Raw genomic sequence first — 21,392 nt, 5'->3', positions numbered from 1 at the left:
TAGATGTCAGGTTTGCTGTAGAAGAAACATCCACAATGGCACAAACAACAACTGTACAAACCTTGAGTCACAAAGTTAGAAATGCCTATATGTATATATAAAATAACCAAGTAACTCAGCTTCTTATTAATACATACTAGGTTTGCTAGGGAAAGCAGTGCTGGAGATCAACATTTCCAAATCAACTTAGAGCTTAAGTCAATAAAATACTAATAAAAATAAGATTTTGCTAAGGGCATGCACTTTTCAGCTGGCACGTACTCCACTAGTTCAAGGTAAAGTGATTTTGAAGGAGAAACGATCATACTTTGCACTAAAGTATAACTGCTGACTTCCACCTCAGGAAGTCTCTGGTCTCCTTTACTTATTGCCTACCTTTGATATTATTCAGGATGCTAGTAGTGTTGAGCGAGGAAGGACTTCTGTTCAGCACATCCCCTTCGCCTGCTGGGCAAGTGTTTTGAAGATCTGCTTTTCTAGACTCCCCTTGCAGAATCCGTGGCTCACAGAGATCATCGACCTGGGGCGTTAACTGCTTTCGCTGACAAAGACTTGGATCCTTTTGCACCAGAAAGGCACTCGGGTCAAAATTCTCTCGAGGAAATTTAACAATTTTCTGAGATTTTATCCAGCGACCATTTACAAACTGAAATCTTTTCAGGTGAATTATCTAGTATGAAACACATTACAGAGAATGACCAATCAGTAATTTAACTGGTTATTTATTTATTTTGATGTGCATGTGCTTTATGATGGCCTGAATCAACTTCCAAGCATATATCATGTGTTGTGGGCAGTTTCTATCCACTGCTTCAATGGGAAAGTGATGGAGAGAATTGCATCCAATTGCTCATCAACTTGGGGTTTTTTTGAAAATTTGCTCAACTCAAAGGCAGCAAAGGCAGATGTTGTGCAATTGCAGAAAAGATAAAGGCTAGGCTGTCACTAAAACTACTTAAACGAGGAGCTTATGCTGCAGTGCAGGCATGCGAGCCAATGCAATGTAACGTAAATATTAATCATCTGCTGCAGCACATCAGCTCATTTAAGCAGACGTATGGTAAATATTGTTTTGCGTACAGAAAACTGATAACACGTGTGACAAGCCAGGTTAGAATGGGTCAGGAGCCATGGAGAGAGAACAGAAGAGAACAGAGGGAGAGCTAAACCTTCTTTGTTCTAGGAAACCAGTCATTCAAAACACTGCGATGAACAACTTCGTTTCTGTAACCGAAAAGAAAAAGAAAATTATAGCAAGTTATACCAGGATAGGGGGAAGCCTCCAAAGATCCAGCTTTTTGGTGGCTAGACAATGAGTCTTGCACTTGGAGCAGTAATACATCTCATCTTCACCCAGTTCCTCCTCACTGGTAAAAGCTCTCAGACAGCTATCCAGATTGATGGGCTCTGCTTGAGCTCGCCGGCTTTGTTCAACACTTTCATGCTCTTCTACAATCTGAAGAGGCGAGATCAATACTGCATCTTGACAACTTTTCTAATATCTCAGAAATATGCTGTGCATTTCAAAAGTCATCCCTGGGGCTTTTAAGAACCGTGCAAATTTACTAGGAAGTAACAGATCTAACTTGATTGCAAAGAACTTCAGGTGCAATTCTGCATGATTAATGACACCACGGACACGTGACTTTTTAGGAAACTCAGAATGGTAAATCCTTTTGTGTTTTAGGTACCAATATAGATAGAAATATTGACAGCAAGTTTTTCTACTTGGGGACATTAAGGAAATCAGACAGAAGAAGCTAAAAAAATTCAAAAGACTTCTATAAACAGCTTGGAGCTCTGCTTTCTTTTCCAGATACTTTGCTTTACCTATATTTCTTTAAACAAGGATTTTTCAGAGCCTGCATCTTTTTGACCAGAGTCAAATTCTGGATATTCAGGTCAAAAGGTCATGGAGTCTTGGTATCAGGGATGTTAGTAAGAACCAGGATAAATTTAGGAGATACTTTAAAAAAATTATACTACAGGCTTTTGCATCTTTTCTCTTAATCGGTCATTAATTTTCCCTCTCACATTAATACACTGTACATATAACAGTAAGAATCCTTATTTAGATGCAGTTTTTAAAGTGTTCCCTTTAGAATTTACTCCTACTGAAAACTAAGTTTATTAGTTACCTTCTAACTACTGCTCTGATTGGTACCCAGAATTTTTCTTTTGAGCTAGGTTTTCAATCCTGTTCAAAGTATTCGATGATTACTTCCTATACCGAGTTAACTCATGTTCCCCCCTTTAAATCAGCATACGGTCTCCTATTAACCTCCACATGCTTAATCTCATACCATGTAATGAGAAACTAGGAGTTATGTCCACTGGGGCATGATCTGACCATTACACTAATGTCTTCCAATACATCAACTACTCCCCATAATTGTGGCTGAAGGCAGTAGCCAGGCTACTTTCATGTGTCGAAGCAGGAATAAACTATTCGCGGCAAAGGTGGTTAACTCTACATCTTTTTGTCCTATTTGATTTATATATATATATTTTTTTTTTTGAGGTTCAGGATTGAATTTCCCTCTTATCAAGTGTGACAGCACTAGACAAATTTCTCAGTGGCCTTCTGAGTGTGCTGGTAAATATTTACAGGCAACTGCTCACATGAAAATCCACATTTTTGTGGACAGGTAACTTAAAGAAACACAACTGACTGCTTACATATGAGCCCCTGAATCAGAGGCGGGCAATTATTTTGGGCAGAGAGCTGCTTACTGAGTTTTGGCAAGCCATCGAGGGCCACATGAAAGGCAGCCCAGGGCAGATGAACGTTAATTTTCTAAATTTTTTACGGGCCCCGCAGGCCAGATAGAACGGCCTGGCAGGCTGCATCTGGCCCCCGGGCCGCATCTTGCCCACGCATGCCCTAAATGGACAGGAAGTGGGTATGTCTACTGCACAATATTTGTACAAAGATAGCCATGCTGTTCTGCCAAATTGGGCTTCAAATCTAGTTGCTTTTACTAAAGACCAGCATTTAGTAAAATATATATATTTTTTAAAATATATTTTCAAAATTACATTGGAATTCAAACTTCAGGAACTTTGGAGCTTCTAAACGAAGCTATAGAAATTGCTTGCTCTCTAATACAGAGCATTCCAGTACGTCCAGGAAGTTCTCATCCAGCTAACAGACAGCAATGCTTAATGTGATCAGAAGTCCATTTAGACAAACTCTTAGATGGTGCAAGCCATCGTCTTGGCAACAAATAAGCTTAGAGAGATGCAGTGATTTTGTTCTATTCAGATAAAAAAAAAGATAGGGCTTCAAGGACATCTTCAATATGCAGGCTGGCTTTTGCTTGGGTCAAATCAGGATAGTGAAAGAAAGCAGTAAACACATCATCGGGTTCAGATGAAACCCTAAAACTGTTTTAGGAAGGTAACCAGCCGTCTCTTGTCCTCATGGGTGTGTCCATCATGAATGCTTGCAACACTTCTGGCTCAGGGGTCTACTACTACTTCTTTCCACTTAGCAGCATTAAGAAAAATTGAAAGAACTACTGTACTGAGAGATTCTCTAAATTAAGCCAGACACAATCCAGAAAATAAAGTCCAAATAAGTCCCCTGAAGATGAAACAACTGCAAACCAACTGAGACCTAGGACAGGGATTAGTGACATCAATCACCATTCTGAAGTTGAACCAATGGACAGAAGTGTGACATTTTCTCCAGTACAGCATGGAGCTCCACCCTTGTGTCCGAGGTAAGGAGACATTATCTCTATATGAACTGTGTGGAACATTTGTGTAGTGCTAGCCTCACTTTCCAGATGACAGGAATAGAGCCGTTGCAGTAAATTTAATTGTTGTGATCCGATTCAGTGTCAAAGTTATAGATTTTTTTATCTCAAATGTGAGACAATAAGCCAAGGAGAAACTGCCCACAGCCTTGGCAGTCTTTAAACTGAAAATAGGGAGGGAAACAAAACTCGCTGGTGATGCTGTAGATGTTCCAGGGTGGCTATAAAAGATCTGGGGAAAGGGATTTGCTCAGTTATTTTCTCTCTTTTCCTGCTAAAGGAGTGAGAGCAGGAAACAGCCCCAAGGCTTCTCTTTTGTTCCCCTTATTGCTCTGCCTAGAAGATGGAGAGGTCTATAACTTTCAGGTTCAATTCTAATTGCCAATCCAAGTGGCAAAAACTTGTCTACCACCATTACAGCAGATGGCATTCTAATTCCTCAGTGCCTTCTGCCACCTGGAATCACTATCCTCACTGCACCGAGGCCATAATCCTCCTTTGGGTACCTGATTTGCACTGTGGCTATAACTATTTGGCTTACGTGTCTTAGATACTGACCCTGAGAAATCAGGGAGACTTGGGGCAGTGCTTTACTTTGCTAACAGAAGCCATATTTTGATCTCTACTTTTATCCAGAAGTGGAAGTGCCCAATCTGAAGCGATGCTCCCCATTAGAAGCAGCTCTATAAAGAGAGACCAACACTTACCCCATTCTGTTGTATCTATAACTCAGACCTCGGAGGTCAGGAACAGCAAAGGGAAGGGTAAGGTATGTGCACAGCGCCCCGTGGGCACTATTATGAAACAAAGCACAATCCTAACTGCAGGCCAAAATATTCCATGATTGGGAATGTGCACAGCCTGCTCATAGAAAGGCTGCTTTTAAAATCTTACAGACAAAACATTTTAATAGATCTAAGATTAAAACTATAAATTGTCACCCAAGTGCTGTAAATAATTTTTATAGCTAGGTGCAGACAAATAGTAATTTGCACATCCATCTAATTATTTTTGCTTTAAAGGGTGCAACTTAATCATAATACCAAAATCACTTCATGTGTGTGATGGGAATGCTCCTGCCTTGGGCAGGGAGATGGACTAGATGACTTCTTGGGGTCCTTTCCAGCCCTACTTTTCTCTTCACTCAGATAACTAATCCTAATTAAACCAACCAATGTACTCACGCACATAAAGCTTTACCTCACAAATGGAAGATTGGGGCCTTTATCTTTTAGAAAATGTCTGCACTACATTTGTGAGGTCTGGGTCAAAAAAAAAAATCACTGTATAATGCTATGCTGGCAATTCGTGCCTCTGTGATTATCAAAGCCTGCACATTCATTTCCTCACCCAATAAATGCTATGTCCTGAATATATCACTGTCACCAAAAGTGCTCTTTAAACATAACCTTTGTTTTAGCTTTTCTTATTATTGATTTTTTTTTTAAATTTCAGTAGAGAATGAACAGCAGCAGCATTAAGTGCCTAAATAACGGAGGAGAAGGATTTTCTAATTTTTTTCCCCTGCCGAGATGGACTAAATAGTGGGCAGGGGAACAGAAAAGCAGCATTAAAATGGATTGCATTTCAGAGCTTGTAAGAGCCAAGTAAAAATTGCAGACTTGTGATGTATTGCTTGGTTTATTCTGTAATTTTACCCGTTCCTGTGATGTCTGGTAGCGGAGATGGAGAGCTGTAGGATCCCAGTCTACAGCTATGTAAGCATTTCCAACACAAGCTCTATCTTCTGTGCACTCAATTTTACAGCCTCGACAAAATCTAAATGAAAAGATCTGAGTCAGTAGTGACAAATGAATTGTCTAATAACATACATTCCTGTTAATCAGAACAATACTTTATTCTCTAATTCTATTCTTGCTTTTATAGACTGCCAGTCAAAGTTTTTGAGGCTCTCTCTATCAGCAGAAAGGGTGCTATTTTTCAGTGGGACAACTGGATGCGTGCTCACTACCCAGCTGTAACATCTTGACATTAACAAGATAATCTAGTTCCTGTTGTACTTCGCTGAGCTCAACGCTGTATCCCAACTGTGACTGACCTTGCTTAACATGGTGAAACTTCAGTGCCTTGGCTCCACTAGGATTTTACAGTGTAATAACTCATGATTATTACGTGTCCCACTGCAACAGGGACCCTTTTTTGCAGCAAAGACATGGACCGAACCCCTTCCAACAGCACAATGTGACAAGCATGTCTCGGGTGGCTCCCTCTTCCATTCTCTCTGCTTCCCCTTCACCTCACAAGATAAAGTTTTATAAGGACTTCTGCATTTATTTATTCTGTGCTGCATTATAATATTAGTGTGAAACTTGCTGTGCTTTGAGAATGTTCCTTAGGTTAGATGACAATATTATGTGTTATAAAAGGAAGGGGGGTTCTCATTTTCCTTTACTCTCTTCTTTTTAGTGCAGATGAGTTAAGTCTGCAGGCCTCATGAGAGGTTTACATCAATAGGCAGACTCTCAAGCCAATCTCAAGACGGTCTAGTGCAAAGTCACTGATTATCCTCCAGTTCAAAAGACTTGAAAGACTCATCTGCATTAGACAGAGCCATGCACTAACTTAGCCTCACTGTCTTCTGCAATAAGAGATGTATGTGTACCACTGTTTTTTTTAAATGCTTTTGTGCCCAAAGATTACAAGCGGAGACCTAGCCCAGCTTCAGGTGCAAAGTCATACTGGTAATGTGAACAGGTCCCAGCTCCTGTATGCCCTCTCAAGGTAGTCTGCCTACTGTCGGTGTCAGTTCCTACCCATACACAGAGTCAAGAACAAGCAGCTGGTGAGAGACTATTTACAGTGGGTAGATAGAACTGGAATGAAAAGAAATTAGCACAGAGAGGAAGCAGCCTGGTAGCAACAGGACATCTTAGTCACGGGAAAACAAGCACTGAGCTTGGAAAGGGCTTCTTTTAAAGATGAGAGGAGAGGGGTTAAACTCTGTCACTGAGATAACTCTTACCAGTCCTCGGGATGGGTAAGAAATATTGGAAACCTAAACCCACATCTCCTAATTTGATGCATGCATGTCAGCTCTAAGTCACCAAAAAACCCATTCTGAAAGCCTGCCCCATGGGTGATTTGGTCAAACAAATTCCAGATTAGAGGTAATGTCAGACAAGAAAGTCAAAAATCCATTATCATAAATTCAATTACTACTGAAGTTACCCCCAGCTCAACTCCTGGAAAGGCAAGTTACCTGTACCATGGACACCAAGCACAAGAATTTCCATCCTTCTGCACGACCCTTAGTGTAAATGGATACTGATACCCCATGCTGTCATCGCTGAAACAGAACAGAAAACAGCAAAAAACATGAACATTGATCTAGTCCACTGCGTTTCTCTGCATGCACCTTTGGACACTACCTCACTCTCCCTGCTTTTTTTCCCCGCTTTGAGGGGAAAGCGAGATGCATTAAATACGGCAAGTAAGCTTGATGGTGCATGAGATTACTGCTTAAGAGAGCCCATTCCAGCCCATGAAGAGTTGCTTAACAAAACAAGATATTACCTCCTTGTGTCATCTACATTCTGAATACACACACACAGTAGCACTTGCGACGCTCCCACTGAGCAGATGTTGACGCATTAAGCTGCAACATTTTTAGAGCATCCGAGGAGCAGCAGGCATAATTACAATACAAATCAATCATACTATCAGAACACAATCATTCTATCATAAGGTAAAATGAAGCTATTGGACCATTTCTGTGACAAGGACGGTAATAAAACTACAGGAGGTGGCAATTCATAAATACTTTGAGGTGAGAAATCTCACATACGTCTGTAACAGCAGAATGCTCTCAGCACAAGCTAGGTAGTTACACAATGGTCCAGATTACCAGGGATTCAAAACAACAGACTGGCTGAAAAATGCTTACTCATCTCATGAAATGCTTTACACAGGAAAAAAAATGAAACACTTAATTCTCTTTATTAAAAGATAAAGGAGATTTGATTAGCACCAGTAGCAGACTTAAATAGGGACACAGCATGATATCCGAGAGGACCAGTCTGCATATGAAAGCTGCAAACATTCAACCAAAAGAATGTTCTTAACCTATTCACTACATTTATTATTTATTAAAAAAAAAAAAAAAATCTTTGTTGGACAAATTTAATTCCATTTAAAGCAGGCTTGTATCAATTGAGTTTGTAAGCTAAAGTGATAGAAGCCAGGTTTAATTTGTGCCCACAAAAGATCTGCGCACAATTTGTCAACTGTGCTTTTGTGAACACAAATTCACAAATGGGCACAACTGTGAAGAGTGCAGACAGTGAGAGGAAAACCATTTAGAAGACTTAGACTCTTTACCAACACTTAGCTTAAGTCATATGAAGTACTGACAACTTCCTGGAAGCCAACTCAGTTAGGAAAGCTATGCTGATAACCAAACGTATTACACCCTGTGGGCACATCTACACGTGAAATTAATTCAAAGCAATAAACTCCTGTGTGCCATTTGAACGTGCGCCTGGGACTGCAGCATGACGAGCAGGGTTGAGCAGCCCCAACTGACAAAGGGCCTGGGGGGTCAGCCTGCCTGCCTGGGACTGCTCCGACCGAGTTCAATGCGCTGTGGAGGTGCTGGCTGGGGCACAAGGGTGCTCTAGTATGGGGCTATCCAGCAGGCAGCCCCCGCACTCAAGCACCCTTGCGCTCCAGGTAACCACATCAGCGTCTACATGCATGTTGCTGCAGAGTAAAAAACTCCGCAGCAGGTAGTATTTGTGTTTACAAGTACTACCCTGCTGTGGAGTTTATTAGTTTCCTGGAGCCTAATAAGGCCACACGTGTACACACCAGCCAAGACATTTACTGCGGAGCTAATTAGGCGACTGCAAGAAACATCTCGTGTAGATGCACCGTGGGGTACTATTCAAATCTAGTTCAGAGATAAAGTTCTCTCATCTTATAGTCCATTCTCTCTAATAAACACACTTAATTTTGTGTAAATCTTTTTAATCAAAGCTTCCTCTAACATAGAAACAAAGCATACAAAAAAGATAGGGCACAAAAAGTGGCTTCACACTGTGCTTGTATTACAATTAAACTTGCACTTTAGTATTATCCTTGATCATAAAATTATCAAGGTATCGATGATCTTTCAAGGTCCTCTCCAGCCCTTCAGCAGACAAACGAGTGTATTTTCTTATTTTCTCATGTATCAGGCTGTAGCATGAATTATTAATTGCTGATTCAAGAGAGCAGTATATTAAGCATAGCTTCACCAGGAAGCAAAATATGGGTAAGTATCTTAATAGCATATGTAGCATCATTTTTCAATTTGCTGTACTTTCCAATGACTTGCTACAGAAATAACTCACCATATGGAATCTGCAGGCAACAAAGTGTCGGAGGTAAAAATGCATGCAATGGTTTCTAAAACTGTTGACATTTAGAGTTTAATTGTACTCTAAGACCATATGCTCATCTGATCAAGTATTTCTTGTCAGCAGTTAAAATTGACAAAGTGAGGTTACACATTAATATCAGTTAATCCTTATTAAGGAAGGATTGTAGTGGGCTGCAGAAGTGTAGGAAGGGAGGGCTGTAGTGGATAACAAGCCACAGGTTGGCATGTCAAACTCACCAGTCTTGTGCATGGTTACTAGCTTCCTGGGGAGGGAGAGGGCTGGCAAGTCGGGAAACCTGAATCCATACTGCATCATACAAGTCTTTTTTCCGAGTATGGACAGTACATGGGACAATTAGAGGCATTCCAAAGAGACTGGGACGATTCTTTTGAGATGAGAGGAAATACAGTTCTGTCCGCATCTGCATACACAAATTAAAAAATGACCGTGATATATTTGTGGCTGCATGCACATGGGTTACTGTGATCATTAGAAAGCTGACTCTTCCCACTTGTTACTTTACTTTTTCCTGTGCTAAGTGTGATTTTGAAACGGCCTAATAATGCTGTGAAAAATTCCTGGGAGAATCTCAGAATTTCCTTAAATCATACAGCACTAATAATAATAGATTGAGTGCTGAGCTAGACCGAGAGCTCTCTTGCTCAGTTTTACCGTACTGCAGCAATGTCATACAGACTGCTAGTGTCAAAGCTCTGTCAGTCGTACAACATAAGCCATTTTCAATTAAACTTCTCTTTTTGCATGACTATTAACATCCATATATAGATATACATATACATACATCTCATAAAAAACTTTCCACACCAAGCAGTAACTTTAAGAAATGTAGACTAGCACCTGATGATACTAACATCCATGCCCAAGAACAAGCTCTGCCTAATAATGTAAGTTTTTTTATACCTGAAGAAAAAGATGGGATTGTGACAGATGTGTGACAGGAAGTAAAAGTTTGGCACATTAATTAAGCCGTCTCTCTTTCTCTTCAAAACAATACATCGTACCTAGCAGACGCTGGGGTTTTGTAAATAACTTTTTAAGCCTTGAATACCAAGAATGAATTATTAGCCAACTGATCCACTCCATTAATAATGGTACTGGAAAGAGTATGTTCCAAGCATGTCCTCTTGCTATTGCCTCCACAGGCTACTTCACTGCTTTAGAGGTTTTGTAATTAAGAGTTTGTATCTGCTCAAGGGCATTTCACAAATTCCCTGAGAGATCTTGTGAACTTCTGAATGAGAACGGTGGTGGTATTACTGGAAACAGCCCCACGAAAATACACAGTTAAGAGCGAAGTTAAACAGTCTTCCAGCCCACAAGCACTAGCTGTAAATGTCAACTGTTTCTAATGCCTGAAAACAAATGTATCTGAGGCAGTCAGTCATCCATCCATCCTTGACATTTATAGTTTAACTTGGCTAGAGATCCATTTACAAAGAGCACCTGACCTTAACAGGATGACCCTTGAAAATACTGTATACCTTAACTCTATACTATTCCTGTTAAGGGGGCACAGGTACTCCAGATGAGAGAAATGAAGAGAGTTTCAAGTAGCTTCTCAAATCAGATTTCTTCTGCTCAGAATAGAAGCCTGGAAATCAGAGAGATGGATTTGACAACAACAAAGATGAATCGTAGTGCTAAGGAACTAGGAAGTACACCGGCAGCGAGAAAAGAGATATACGTCTAGGTTAGACACTGAAGCTAAAATTTTGAAGAACGCAACATGTGTGTTCACAAAACTGCATATACGCATGCAGAACGGGCAACTGTGCACACAAACTGGTAGCGGTGTGCTTCTTTTCTAGGAATATAAATGCAGGTTCAATAACCGCAGAGTCGTCCACAAGCCCACTACCTTTCTATAAATAGGATATATTTGTTATCAGTGCAAAAACTACCAACCATTTTTCTGTGGACTGCTATTATGTATCCTATAAACGGACTATCAGGAAGCAAGGACACGTGACCGTTCAATGTCCAATTGGCAAGGTTATTTTCCGTTCCACATGGCACTACAGTATTTGGCATTCCGTTTGGAATTAGTGTTGGTCGGGGGAGATCTCCATTCATCATTATGTTGAGCATTCCATTAGTTGATGGCCCAGTAGAGAAATCTGAATTGAGATACAAACACGTGATTAATAAACTTATGCTACTTGAACTCTTAATATTTATAAAGGATGATTACATGGCTTTAGTTGTACACCCCTCTGCTCAAATCTTGCTTATTAAATGCAGTCTTGCATAGCAGTGACCCATGTCACTTACTGAGTTCCAAGAATATACGCTGCTACAGCGTGCGCCGACAAATTCAGAATATTTGAATACATATCCTAAAACAATTGTGGCTTTGTGAAGCAGACGCTGCAGCCCTGCTATCAATAAACAGCCTGCCGCTGGCAGCATTGTCTACTGGTCAAAACAAGAAACCGAATCAGATTCCATTCCTAGTTCTCACAAAGGTTTACCAAGTCATTTGCTGAAGGGCAATTTTCTATGCTTGTTATGCTCTTGGTAAAATGGGTAAATACAAAAGTTATCTACCTGAGAAGTACTGAAAAGTGTGCTTAATTTATAAAGCATTCTGAAATGCTTCAAGGAAATGCACAGTATGGTTATTATTGTTCCAGCATAGTTGTCAAATTTAATTATAAAATTCATCAGATCATCATCAACCACCAGAACTGGTAACACCATGCACAGTTTTAATATTTCTGGCTCTGGAAATTTTCACATTATCTTGGTCTGCACATAGCTTTGTACGCAGGCAAGAGAGAGAATTGCAATCCACACATTTAACAGCAAGTGCAACAGCAAGACTGGAAAACGTTATACAAATCCCATGCAAAACTGAAGATGACTATCCACCGATTGCTACCTGAACTCTTTGCTCAGAGGTTCATTTAGAAGTCCTATCAAACCAATACACAAGCACTTAACGTGGTTCTTACATTCCTTATTATTTTGATGTAAATGATCCTGCCCTACTTCCATATTCTGAGCGTGATCTTAAGAGGATCACCAAAAGTCAATATGAACTGAGGCTGCTCGGCCTCCTCTCTCTCGACAAGTGGGTTTTCATCTACTTTTTCTTTAGCCCCGTTTCCACACTCCAGTCCTTAACCTTCTACTTGGAGAAGCACTGCTTTTTTCCTGCACATCTCCATTTCTACCTGATCAATCCTCACAGGTCTTTGTAAACACGGAGAAAACAGAATATGTTTTGTTTTACCTGTTTGCACGGGACTAGAAGCGGACGTAGGGGATCCTGGGACCGGTATCTCAAATGCACACAAAAAACCGCTCACTGATAACCGGACTTTCTGGTTATCTTGGGGAAAGTTCTTGAGAGAAAAAATGAAATGAAAGGAGTATAAGAAAAGCATTTATTTATTTGCAGGTTTGAAACAGGTATGTTTTCTTTTAAAAACATTAGTAATATTGTCTGCTTCTGCTCTTCATTTCATCTCTTTCCCATCTGCTCTGTTGCACCTGGCTGGAGATTCTCAGCACAATCACACTTTTCATGTTTGAAATTACCAGGAAGTGCTCTGGGGAACTACTAATGATCTACTGGCCAAGCTGAGAACCCCCAGAGCCTATAAGCATATAAACAGAGCTTTTAAAAATATTGTGTGACAATGATGTTAGCTTTAATATTTATATACTAGAGATATAATTAAGAGGATGTTTTTTAGATTTCATCCCTAACATATTTAACAATCTTTATAACCATTAAATCACTGTCTCATGTAAAGCAGCCCCTTAATCAAAGATGAACTGCATCCTCAGTTAAAAATTGGTCTGTATATCAATTTAGCTAAACCGATGCAAGCTCCTGGGTGGACACCTAATTTGATATAAAATTGCTTAATTTGTTTCAGATAAAATGAAGGGCTCTGCCACATCTCAAATGAAAGCTGGACTGAAACCAGCTATAAAGTTGTTCTGCATTTTCAAGCACTAACTTGGTAGCTGGTTGGTTCTTTTTATAGCTGGATGGATATTTTTAGGGCATGATAATTACTTTGCATGCACAGTCAGTCCCAATTTATTGTGCAATTAACCAGTTAATTGCATAACTTCATTAACGTGTGGCAGGGGCCCGAGTCCTAATCAACTTAAGATATATCAAATTAAGCTAGGTTTTATAAAGTCAAGCAAGCATCTTATAGGGGTTTAACTAAATGGATTTAAAATTCCCTTATTTAGTGAAACTGCTGCATCTTTTTCATGCATACAAGTGCTTAGTTTCAAGAGTCGTGAAGACATTTTAGACTTGCTGATGTGTAGACTTCAATTGTAAGTACTGAATGGATGCTGACAGCAATGAAAGCTTTTTACCTTTATGTTGGAGCCATGTACTTCTGCAAGGAGAATCTGTTCTGGTTTCAGCCCACACAGCTCACTTAACTGCTTTTTCAAACCCGTATATTTTTCATCCATATTCAGTCTCAGACCATATCGAACAGGAGTAGTACCATCTAATTTAATTACTTTAAGGGAATGAAACACAAAGTTAGTCAGGGAAATGGTAACATTTTAGTAAGCACAATGCATTACAGTTACCCATTTATTAAAAGCAATTTTCTTTCATGCTAAGACTTGATCTTTTTACCGTCTCTCAGTCAGTTTTCTACCTTTCAAAGGCAAAAGGCTTTTTCTAGACAAGTGGCAGAGAACCTCCATAAACTGTCCCAGTATAGGAAAAGAAATTTTGCAGGTGTTCCTTTTGCAAACCGAACTAGGATCATTGCTACATGAGAATTCATACTGCTAAATCTGTTTTGATCCTGGTGTAAATGAATCCAGTTCTAAGAGCGCATATTTATATGAGAAAATTTTACTTTATGTTCAAGAACTATTCCACTACATAGGTGCCAATTGTGAATGTACACAGGATGCCGATAGCTTTACTGTAAAGCTGCTGTATGTGTACAATTTTATTCTGGTACAAATTTAAGCATAGGAACTTAAATCCTATTACCCACCTGTAATTTCTAAGTGCATGTAGCTGTCCATTGGCAGAGGCAAGGATAAAAAATTAAAAGGGTCAAATCTAACGCTTATGTGTCCACATGTTTTACATTTTACTTGGGATTTTAGCTGCCCATGAAATAAATCCACTACAATTGAACGGTTCCTTCTCAGATGATTTTCCCAGGCCTGAAAAAAAATATGAAAAAAAAAAATCACATTAGTAGCTCAAGCTTAATTGCTTGGACTAAGAGTGTTGTCGGTTGTAGCGTGTTGATCTAAAGACATAGGCAGACAAGGTTCTTTGGGTAGATGTGATATCTTTTATTAGACCAACTAAATAGTTGGACAAAATGTTCTTTGCAAGCTTTCAGGCACAAGTGCCTTTCTTCAGGCATTGAGAGACTCTGCTGGTGTTATGTTCTCCAAGGTAGAAAAGAAACTAAGAAGTGGAAGTTTGTTGCAAGAACCCAAGTACTTTAAGGAATCCTTCAGACCTGAAAGATGTTTTACTAGACACAAAAATCAGTGTTGCAATAAGCAGGAAGAATTTATTTTTAACAGTAGAGAAAGATTCTGTCCTCAGGACAATCAGACAATGCAACAGCTTTGTTAAGAACTTCTGTCGCTATGACTGAATATCTGTAAAAATTCTGAAAACCATCTAGATATTTTAACGGCCTAAAAATGATATTGCAAGGTTCCATCTTTATGCCCTTTCCATGGTTTCTAGATAAAATGTCTTCAGTTTTTAGAAGCAATGACCCTTCTAGCTACCAAAACCACAAATACAACGTGTGATTTAAAAAAAAGAAGCTGTTTATTCTGCCACTTACAATGTTGCCAGTAATAAAATATTTTGACATCTGAATTTATCTACCAATTTTCGTGAGGCATGATACAGAAGAGAATTCAGTTGCTTCTTTAGTAGCACTAAGACAACTCATGAATAAAAATTCATCTATGTAACAAAGAGAAAAAGGATGAAACACAGAAGGAGAAGGCTGGCTTAATGGGAAGGTGACATTTCTACCAAGTACCTCTTCTATTACTTCAATTTAACAGATGCTGTGTTTATTCAGACAGCAGCATGTTAATGGAAAGCCTGCTTCAATTACAGTCCCATTTTTTTTCTAAACCTATTACAGTATCTATGTTTTATGGATATGAATTACACATCAAGCATCACGACATTTTTGGAACTTAGAGAACAAGGTGTATCATTAGGTTTGATACTTCAGCCAGTGATTTGAAAGAAAAAAAATTCAGGGATATGAATAAAAGGATCCTAACAAAAATGTTTTAGGCCAAATTTTGCAGTTTTTAGTGACGCCACTAAGTAATTAATATCTATTCATTTTTTTTGAGTGTTTATACATATTGTAGAATCATAGAAAATTTTCAAAAAACAAATAGATATTAATGATTAAAAAACCAAGAATGGGAATCAAGTTTACAAATTACATAGGACTAGAAGATCTTTATACCAGAAAGAAAAAAAAATTCAGAAAAAGCCCAATTCTGGCTATTTTACTGAGCCTGTAAATATCCATGCTGCAGTGGGTCAGGAGTTAACTGGCTTTATTGAACCAAATGGAGGACGTGTCATTCTCTTTCTAGTATATTGCAGAATCCTGTAATTTCTAACAGTTAATAGAATTGATATATTTAGAAAATCTGCTCATCTCCCTGATCCTGTACTACTGTCAGAAATTTTATGCATCACTGCAGATTCCTGTGTCCTAGTGATAACTATTACACGGTTAGCTATATACCTCTGCTGCTACCTCCCAATCTGGTCGACCATCGCTATCTTTCAGCTCAACATATGGCTTATCGTGAACTCTGTTCAGGTCCTCATGAAGACCATCCAAGAGAAATGCCAGAAGCTCCTGGGAATCTTGCTGCTGGAAGCCATTAAATCTTGGAGCATATTTTGCTATTGTCCACTATAAGAGAATAATAATAAAAAACAGTTATTTGATATTAAGTGAGAGAGCACCAGAAATTTAATAATAAATTAAATTAGCCCAAAGAAGATGCATGACTGTAACCAGCATAGCAACCTTACGTTTTAAGAGCTAAAAAGACAGTCCTCTAGGTTTTCATGGCAGGAAAAAGGCCACTTATGGATACAAGTCATGCAGAACCTACAACAAAGGGATCCGATACCCACCTGATATGCACATATTGGGCACATCTACATGTGCGTATTTACTACACAGTAACCAAAATTACTGCGCAGTACAGGCACGCATCTACACATGCACACCTGTACTGCGCAGTAAATATGGCAACTTACACCGACTTAAGCATAAATTTGATACTTGCATCATGCAGCTGTCAAATTTACACCTAATTAGTTACTGCACAATAATGCAGATGCCTTATTGCGCAGTAACACTGTGTGTGGACTCACTTAGTGCTAACTTTAGTCCCAAGTCAGTGCACCCACAGCATTACTGAGCTTTAATGCCTGCACATGTAGATGCTGGCCTAGTCCTGCTTACTGTAAACTGAAGCCAGCGTAAATGCATGTGTAGACATGCCCATTAAGTCACTCCTTGAGTTTCCATTAGGGACTATTCTAAACCTGTAGCTTGTACACTGGATTGTTAGTGTATTCCTCCAAAAAGGTACTACAGTGATCGTTGTGTATCACGTTTACGACATACAGATACTTGCCATATTCTAAACATAAATTTGTAGCTCTTAAGTGGGTACCTTACCATACAAATGGAAGACCACACACTTAGTTATTATCACTGTTTGAGAAATAAGATCCTTGTTAGTACAAAGAACTAGTTTATTCACCTACGGAAAATTTGGAAGGATGACTGTATTTCCACTATCAAACTCCCAAAATAAAAAGACACTGATAGCAACATGTTTATTGACTGAATAAGTTTTGAATACTATTATTTACCACAGCCAGAAATAGAAGTTCAGGAAGTTGTAGCTTTTAATCAAGGTTAAGTTCAAAGCAAACAGACTGAAATGTTCTTAAGGAGATTCTCCCTCTCCCCCCCGATAAAACTATTATATAGAAACAGAAAAAATTGGGATTTGTTTTACATGCAAAAAATGTATAGATCCACATTAATTTTCACCATGATGTTAGGGGTGTTGCAATCCTACCCGTAACTTTAATGGAGCGATGTTCTTCTGAGTTCCACTCCACAACTCCTGAACCAAATCCCCATAGCATTTGGCCATATGCCCTTTCATTCCTATTGGGTTTGTCCTAGAATATATAAAGTAAATTAATTATCAACTATGCATCCAATCAAGCAGTGCTTTTAAGGTTGCAGGGATGGAGGATGGAGTTGACAAGCTTCTTGTTAGTACAGGCTTTTTCACTCAGTAACAGAAGTTTCCTATTCAGCAGTGCGTAGTTTAGTGGCCATCATGCGTCTGAGGGCTGCTGATATTGTCACTAAAATAATTTATCCATGCTGTCTATTTTTGAAGGCCAAAATTAACTTAAAACATTATAACATTTGAAATGCCAAAGGTCTGCCATGAGGATTACCTGTTGAGCTCATAAAGATGTCTTCCTGAGATGAAATACTGTGTTAGAGGCTGTGTATTACTGACACACTGGATACTAGAATTCATGAAGCACGTATTACCCAAATTACTTAATCCAGTAGCACCTTTTTCAGTAGGAACTGAGGAAAGAAAAAAGGATGCAAGTATCTGACACTGGTGTATTTTAACGGTGCCATGCATAGAAAACATGCAAAATTAGATCAACAGGGAAATTTCGCCAGAGTGAACAGGACTCCAATACCTTCTACCTGGACAAAGAACCTCTGAGAGGCAGACTGCACCCAGATCTCACTCAAGTTGATCAGAACTGAGAGCAATCAGTACCTTGCTGGAAGGGGTTCTCTATAACCAGGGATCCTGGTTTTCTGTTTAAAAATTGCAAATCCTCTGATAAAAAAGCCCCTAATCTCTGATTAAAAAACCCCGAATCCATGTTTTTCCCGCCATGACATATATAGGTATTAGGTGAGCACAATGTTTTATTGATATATTTACAATTTTAAAGCAATTTGGAAGCCTACCGGTGCCATATAATAAAATAAATTCTGAATACCTATATATTTTGGTGTCTGATTTTGGGTTTTCTATCATGGAAAATCAGAGCTCCCCCTGCCCCCGCTGCTCACCAGGATGCGGGTCCAGCTGCAGCTGTCCCCCACCACTGCTTTGTGGTGCTGAGCAGCCCTGAAATGCCGGTGTCCCTCACTCCCGACCCACAGCCCCCGCCCGCCCTGCCAGTACTCCCTGAATAGAGAGAATCCCAACATGTTTTGAATACATTGTTGCTCCTTCTCCACCTTGTTCATAATGCAAAATATGGATATTATTCTTGGTTTCATTTTAAGTGGAAGGGATGCTTAATTGCTTCATGCATTTTTGCACAAAGCGAATAAAAAAGCAAAGGCAAAGTCTTACACCTGTGGGACAGGGAAATTATATACAAGGATCTGGCAGCTGCGGGCTTGGGGCTCCCTGCCCTGCTACCCTCCCCTCAGGGGCCTCTACAGCCCAGCAGGTGGGACCTAGTGTGGCAAAGCAAGACAGGGAGGCTTGGTACTGCTGGGAGCCCTGCACTGCCATGGTGAGGTGCCCCAGGACTGCTTGGCAGTAGCAGGGGCCACAACTCCACACCGCCACCCCCTCTGCTGCTAGGTCCCCAGGGGGGAGGGTAGCGGGACGGGGAGCCCCGAGCCCACAGCCGCCAGCCCACATCCATCCCCACCCCATGTACAAATCTGGAGGCCCATGTCCCCCTCACCCCCCCACCCAGGAGTGTGCACAGTGGTGTGGTGCCAGCTCCCCAGATGAGCTGCCCATGGGGAGCTGCTCTCCATGCTGCCTGGCTGCCATGTCCACATGCATGTATACTTGGCACCCCCTGCTTGATGGCCCTCCTCCCGCCTTCCCCAGCCCCCTGCAGGCTGGAGTTCTGCCAGCATGCAAGGGGAAACCTTCTGTTTCCTGGGTTTTTTTCTTTAAAAGGAGAAAATGTGCATTTTTTTCCATGAAATAAGAAAACGCCGTGTTTTTCCGTGGCAAACAGAAAACCCAGATCCCTGTATATAACTCACAGAAAAAATTGTGATAATCAATGCAATCCTCATTCTGAATTAGGTAAATGATTTCCCTGTCCTGAACATGCAAGACTTGCCCTTGCATTTTTGTTCTCTTTGTGCAAAAATGCATTAAGCATCCCTTCCATTTAAAATGAGAGAAAGTAAAATATCCTTAACTTGCATTCTGAACAAGATGGAAAAGAAGCAACAACGCATTCAAAAGATCTTAATGCAGCGTCAGAATGCTCTCTATTCAGAGTGTGTTAATGCTACAGCTGACGATAAAAGGATCTCTGTAAACTTCAAATAAGGGATGTCTACAACACAGAAACAACAAAACAAGAAGCAGAATCCTAAAAGGCTTATTCTGCTATTTTCAGCCTTTGTGTAAAAAATAAAACAGCTTCAAATAGAACGCTCTGTTTATTTTTCCCCTCTCATCATAAATTAGTTTCTGTACTTAAACACTTACCTTTATGTCTGTCTATTTTACTACTGTTTGCTATAAATGACATTTCTTCTGGCCAGCTCATGTCTTTGTTTCTAACTAGAAAGAGATAAGATACAATAAGGTTCATTTTTAACCTATTCCAGATAGCTTGTGCGCAAAAAAGTTACTTTATTTCCAAATATTTATAAAAATACACCTTAGAAACTTGTTAACCTTCAAATTGGTTTTCATTTTCAGTTCTATTTCTAATTCATTAACTCTGCTTCTTCCAGACATTAAGATTAATATTGAGCTTTCTTTCTACTTGCAAACTCCATTTTTCAGGGGTTAGTGTGTTAATATTTTAAATGGCACCAAGCCATAATTAAACAAATTAATTTACATCCAGATACAATGTTTCTCATTGATGAAAAGATAATTTTCAGTTACAGAGCAACAACAGATTCAAATGTATTCTCATTTCAGGACCCTGCCTCATGCAGTGGCCTTTTATAACCCTTTGTTTTCTGAATATACTCAAGCAAATGTTATAGACTTTACTTTCCTAAGGCTTGCAAAAACAACAAAAAAACCCCAAATCCCCCAACACTTTTCCATGTTTTCCAAGGTGTTTTTTGACGTGTTAATCAGCAGATTCAGGACTGTGGATTACATTTTCCATGCAAGGCAATAAATGTAACGTGGGGTATGTTTCTCTACCATCATTTTCATATTTAGGCAAATTCTTCGATGGTTTAAATGTATAAGCCAGTAAATCTCCATTATCCTCTTTTATACCTTCTATTACTAAGTGCTGCTCATCTTTGATCTTCAGATACTCCAACCTATGATCCTCATCATCCAGGAGAGAAAGATGATTCTGAAAACAAGCAAACAAAAAAGAGCTTTACTGTTCATGCATTTCTTAGCTCCCCACCCCCGCCACCCACCTGAGGTTATTTGGTTTTAAGTCTTAAAGCAATGAGACACGTTGAACTGATATGCTCAAGTAGCTCCCTTAGCCAACTCAGAAAGAGAAGACCCATGGCTTTAGATACTATTAAGAAAGGGACAATAACTAAATCCTAAAACTTAGTAAAGGTCATCTTTGCCCATGTATAGGCAATTTAGGTTATTCATGATGCATCACAAGAGTTACTTAAATCAAAGTCCCATTTATACGCTATAAGTTATCTGTGACACTTGAACAAGACTTGCTATTATTTCTGAAGTAACATGCTGTGATCTTAACCTCTCTAGAAAGAAGTATTCGAACCATTCTTAAGGTGCTACCTCTTGGTCAAGAGCCCTCCGCAGAGAAGCATACATAAGAAAAATGCAAATGCAGTAACCAGTTCTCATTGCAGAAAGACAAGAGTAAGCTGCATAATGCCAACTAATTTGGTTCTTCTCTGGCATCTTAGTAACACTGTGCACTGTACAGATTTCAGTTTATTAAATCTGATCTAAATCTCTGAGCATTTAGATTTGCATAGTAAAATAAAAAATATAAACATGCAAATAAGGAATGGAAACTGGACAGTTGCTGATTTACATCCAAACAGACAACTGACGTAGAACAGGTAGTATGTGACGGAAACAGCACGCACATCTACATGTACATTAACACGCTTTAGTTAATGCACATTATACCTAGTACCTCCAGGTGCCTACACATAAGCGCCGAACCTGTTCCAATGCACTGGAATTC

At 39.5% G+C, this 21,392-nt stretch overlaps 1 protein-coding gene across 1 annotated transcript in view; it reads right to left on the bottom strand.

Moving 5' to 3' along the window:
- The window catches only part of USP32 (ubiquitin specific peptidase 32), a 131,244-nt gene that overhangs the window by 5,224 nt on the left and 104,628 nt on the right, over positions 1 to 21,392 (bottom strand). The window contains exons 19-32 of the mRNA XM_014522638.2: positions 20,480 to 20,561; positions 19,724 to 19,798; positions 17,676 to 17,814; positions 17,282 to 17,387; positions 15,919 to 16,092; positions 14,158 to 14,332; positions 13,511 to 13,662; positions 12,399 to 12,510; positions 11,069 to 11,280; positions 9,379 to 9,563; positions 6,982 to 7,068; positions 5,420 to 5,540; positions 1,265 to 1,456; positions 376 to 670 (exon numbers count right to left, since the gene is read on the bottom strand). Coding sequence (XP_014378124.2) covers positions 376 to 670; positions 1,265 to 1,456; positions 5,420 to 5,540; positions 6,982 to 7,068; positions 9,379 to 9,563; positions 11,069 to 11,280; positions 12,399 to 12,510; positions 13,511 to 13,662; positions 14,158 to 14,332; positions 15,919 to 16,092; positions 17,282 to 17,387; positions 17,676 to 17,814; positions 19,724 to 19,798; positions 20,480 to 20,561 — 2,107 coding nt within the window. The remainder of the gene's footprint in view (positions 1 to 375; positions 671 to 1,264; positions 1,457 to 5,419; positions 5,541 to 6,981; positions 7,069 to 9,378; positions 9,564 to 11,068; positions 11,281 to 12,398; positions 12,511 to 13,510; positions 13,663 to 14,157; positions 14,333 to 15,918; positions 16,093 to 17,281; positions 17,388 to 17,675; positions 17,815 to 19,723; positions 19,799 to 20,479; positions 20,562 to 21,392) is intronic.

Source organism: Alligator sinensis, unplaced genomic scaffold, assembly GCF_000455745.1.
Source record: "Alligator sinensis unplaced genomic scaffold, ASM45574v1 scaffold118_1, whole genome shotgun sequence".
Taxonomy (NCBI): Eukaryota; Metazoa; Chordata; order Crocodylia; family Alligatoridae; genus Alligator; species Alligator sinensis.
The sequence above is the reverse complement of the archived record's forward strand: the minus strand, read 5'-3'. Positions and strand labels throughout refer to the sequence as shown.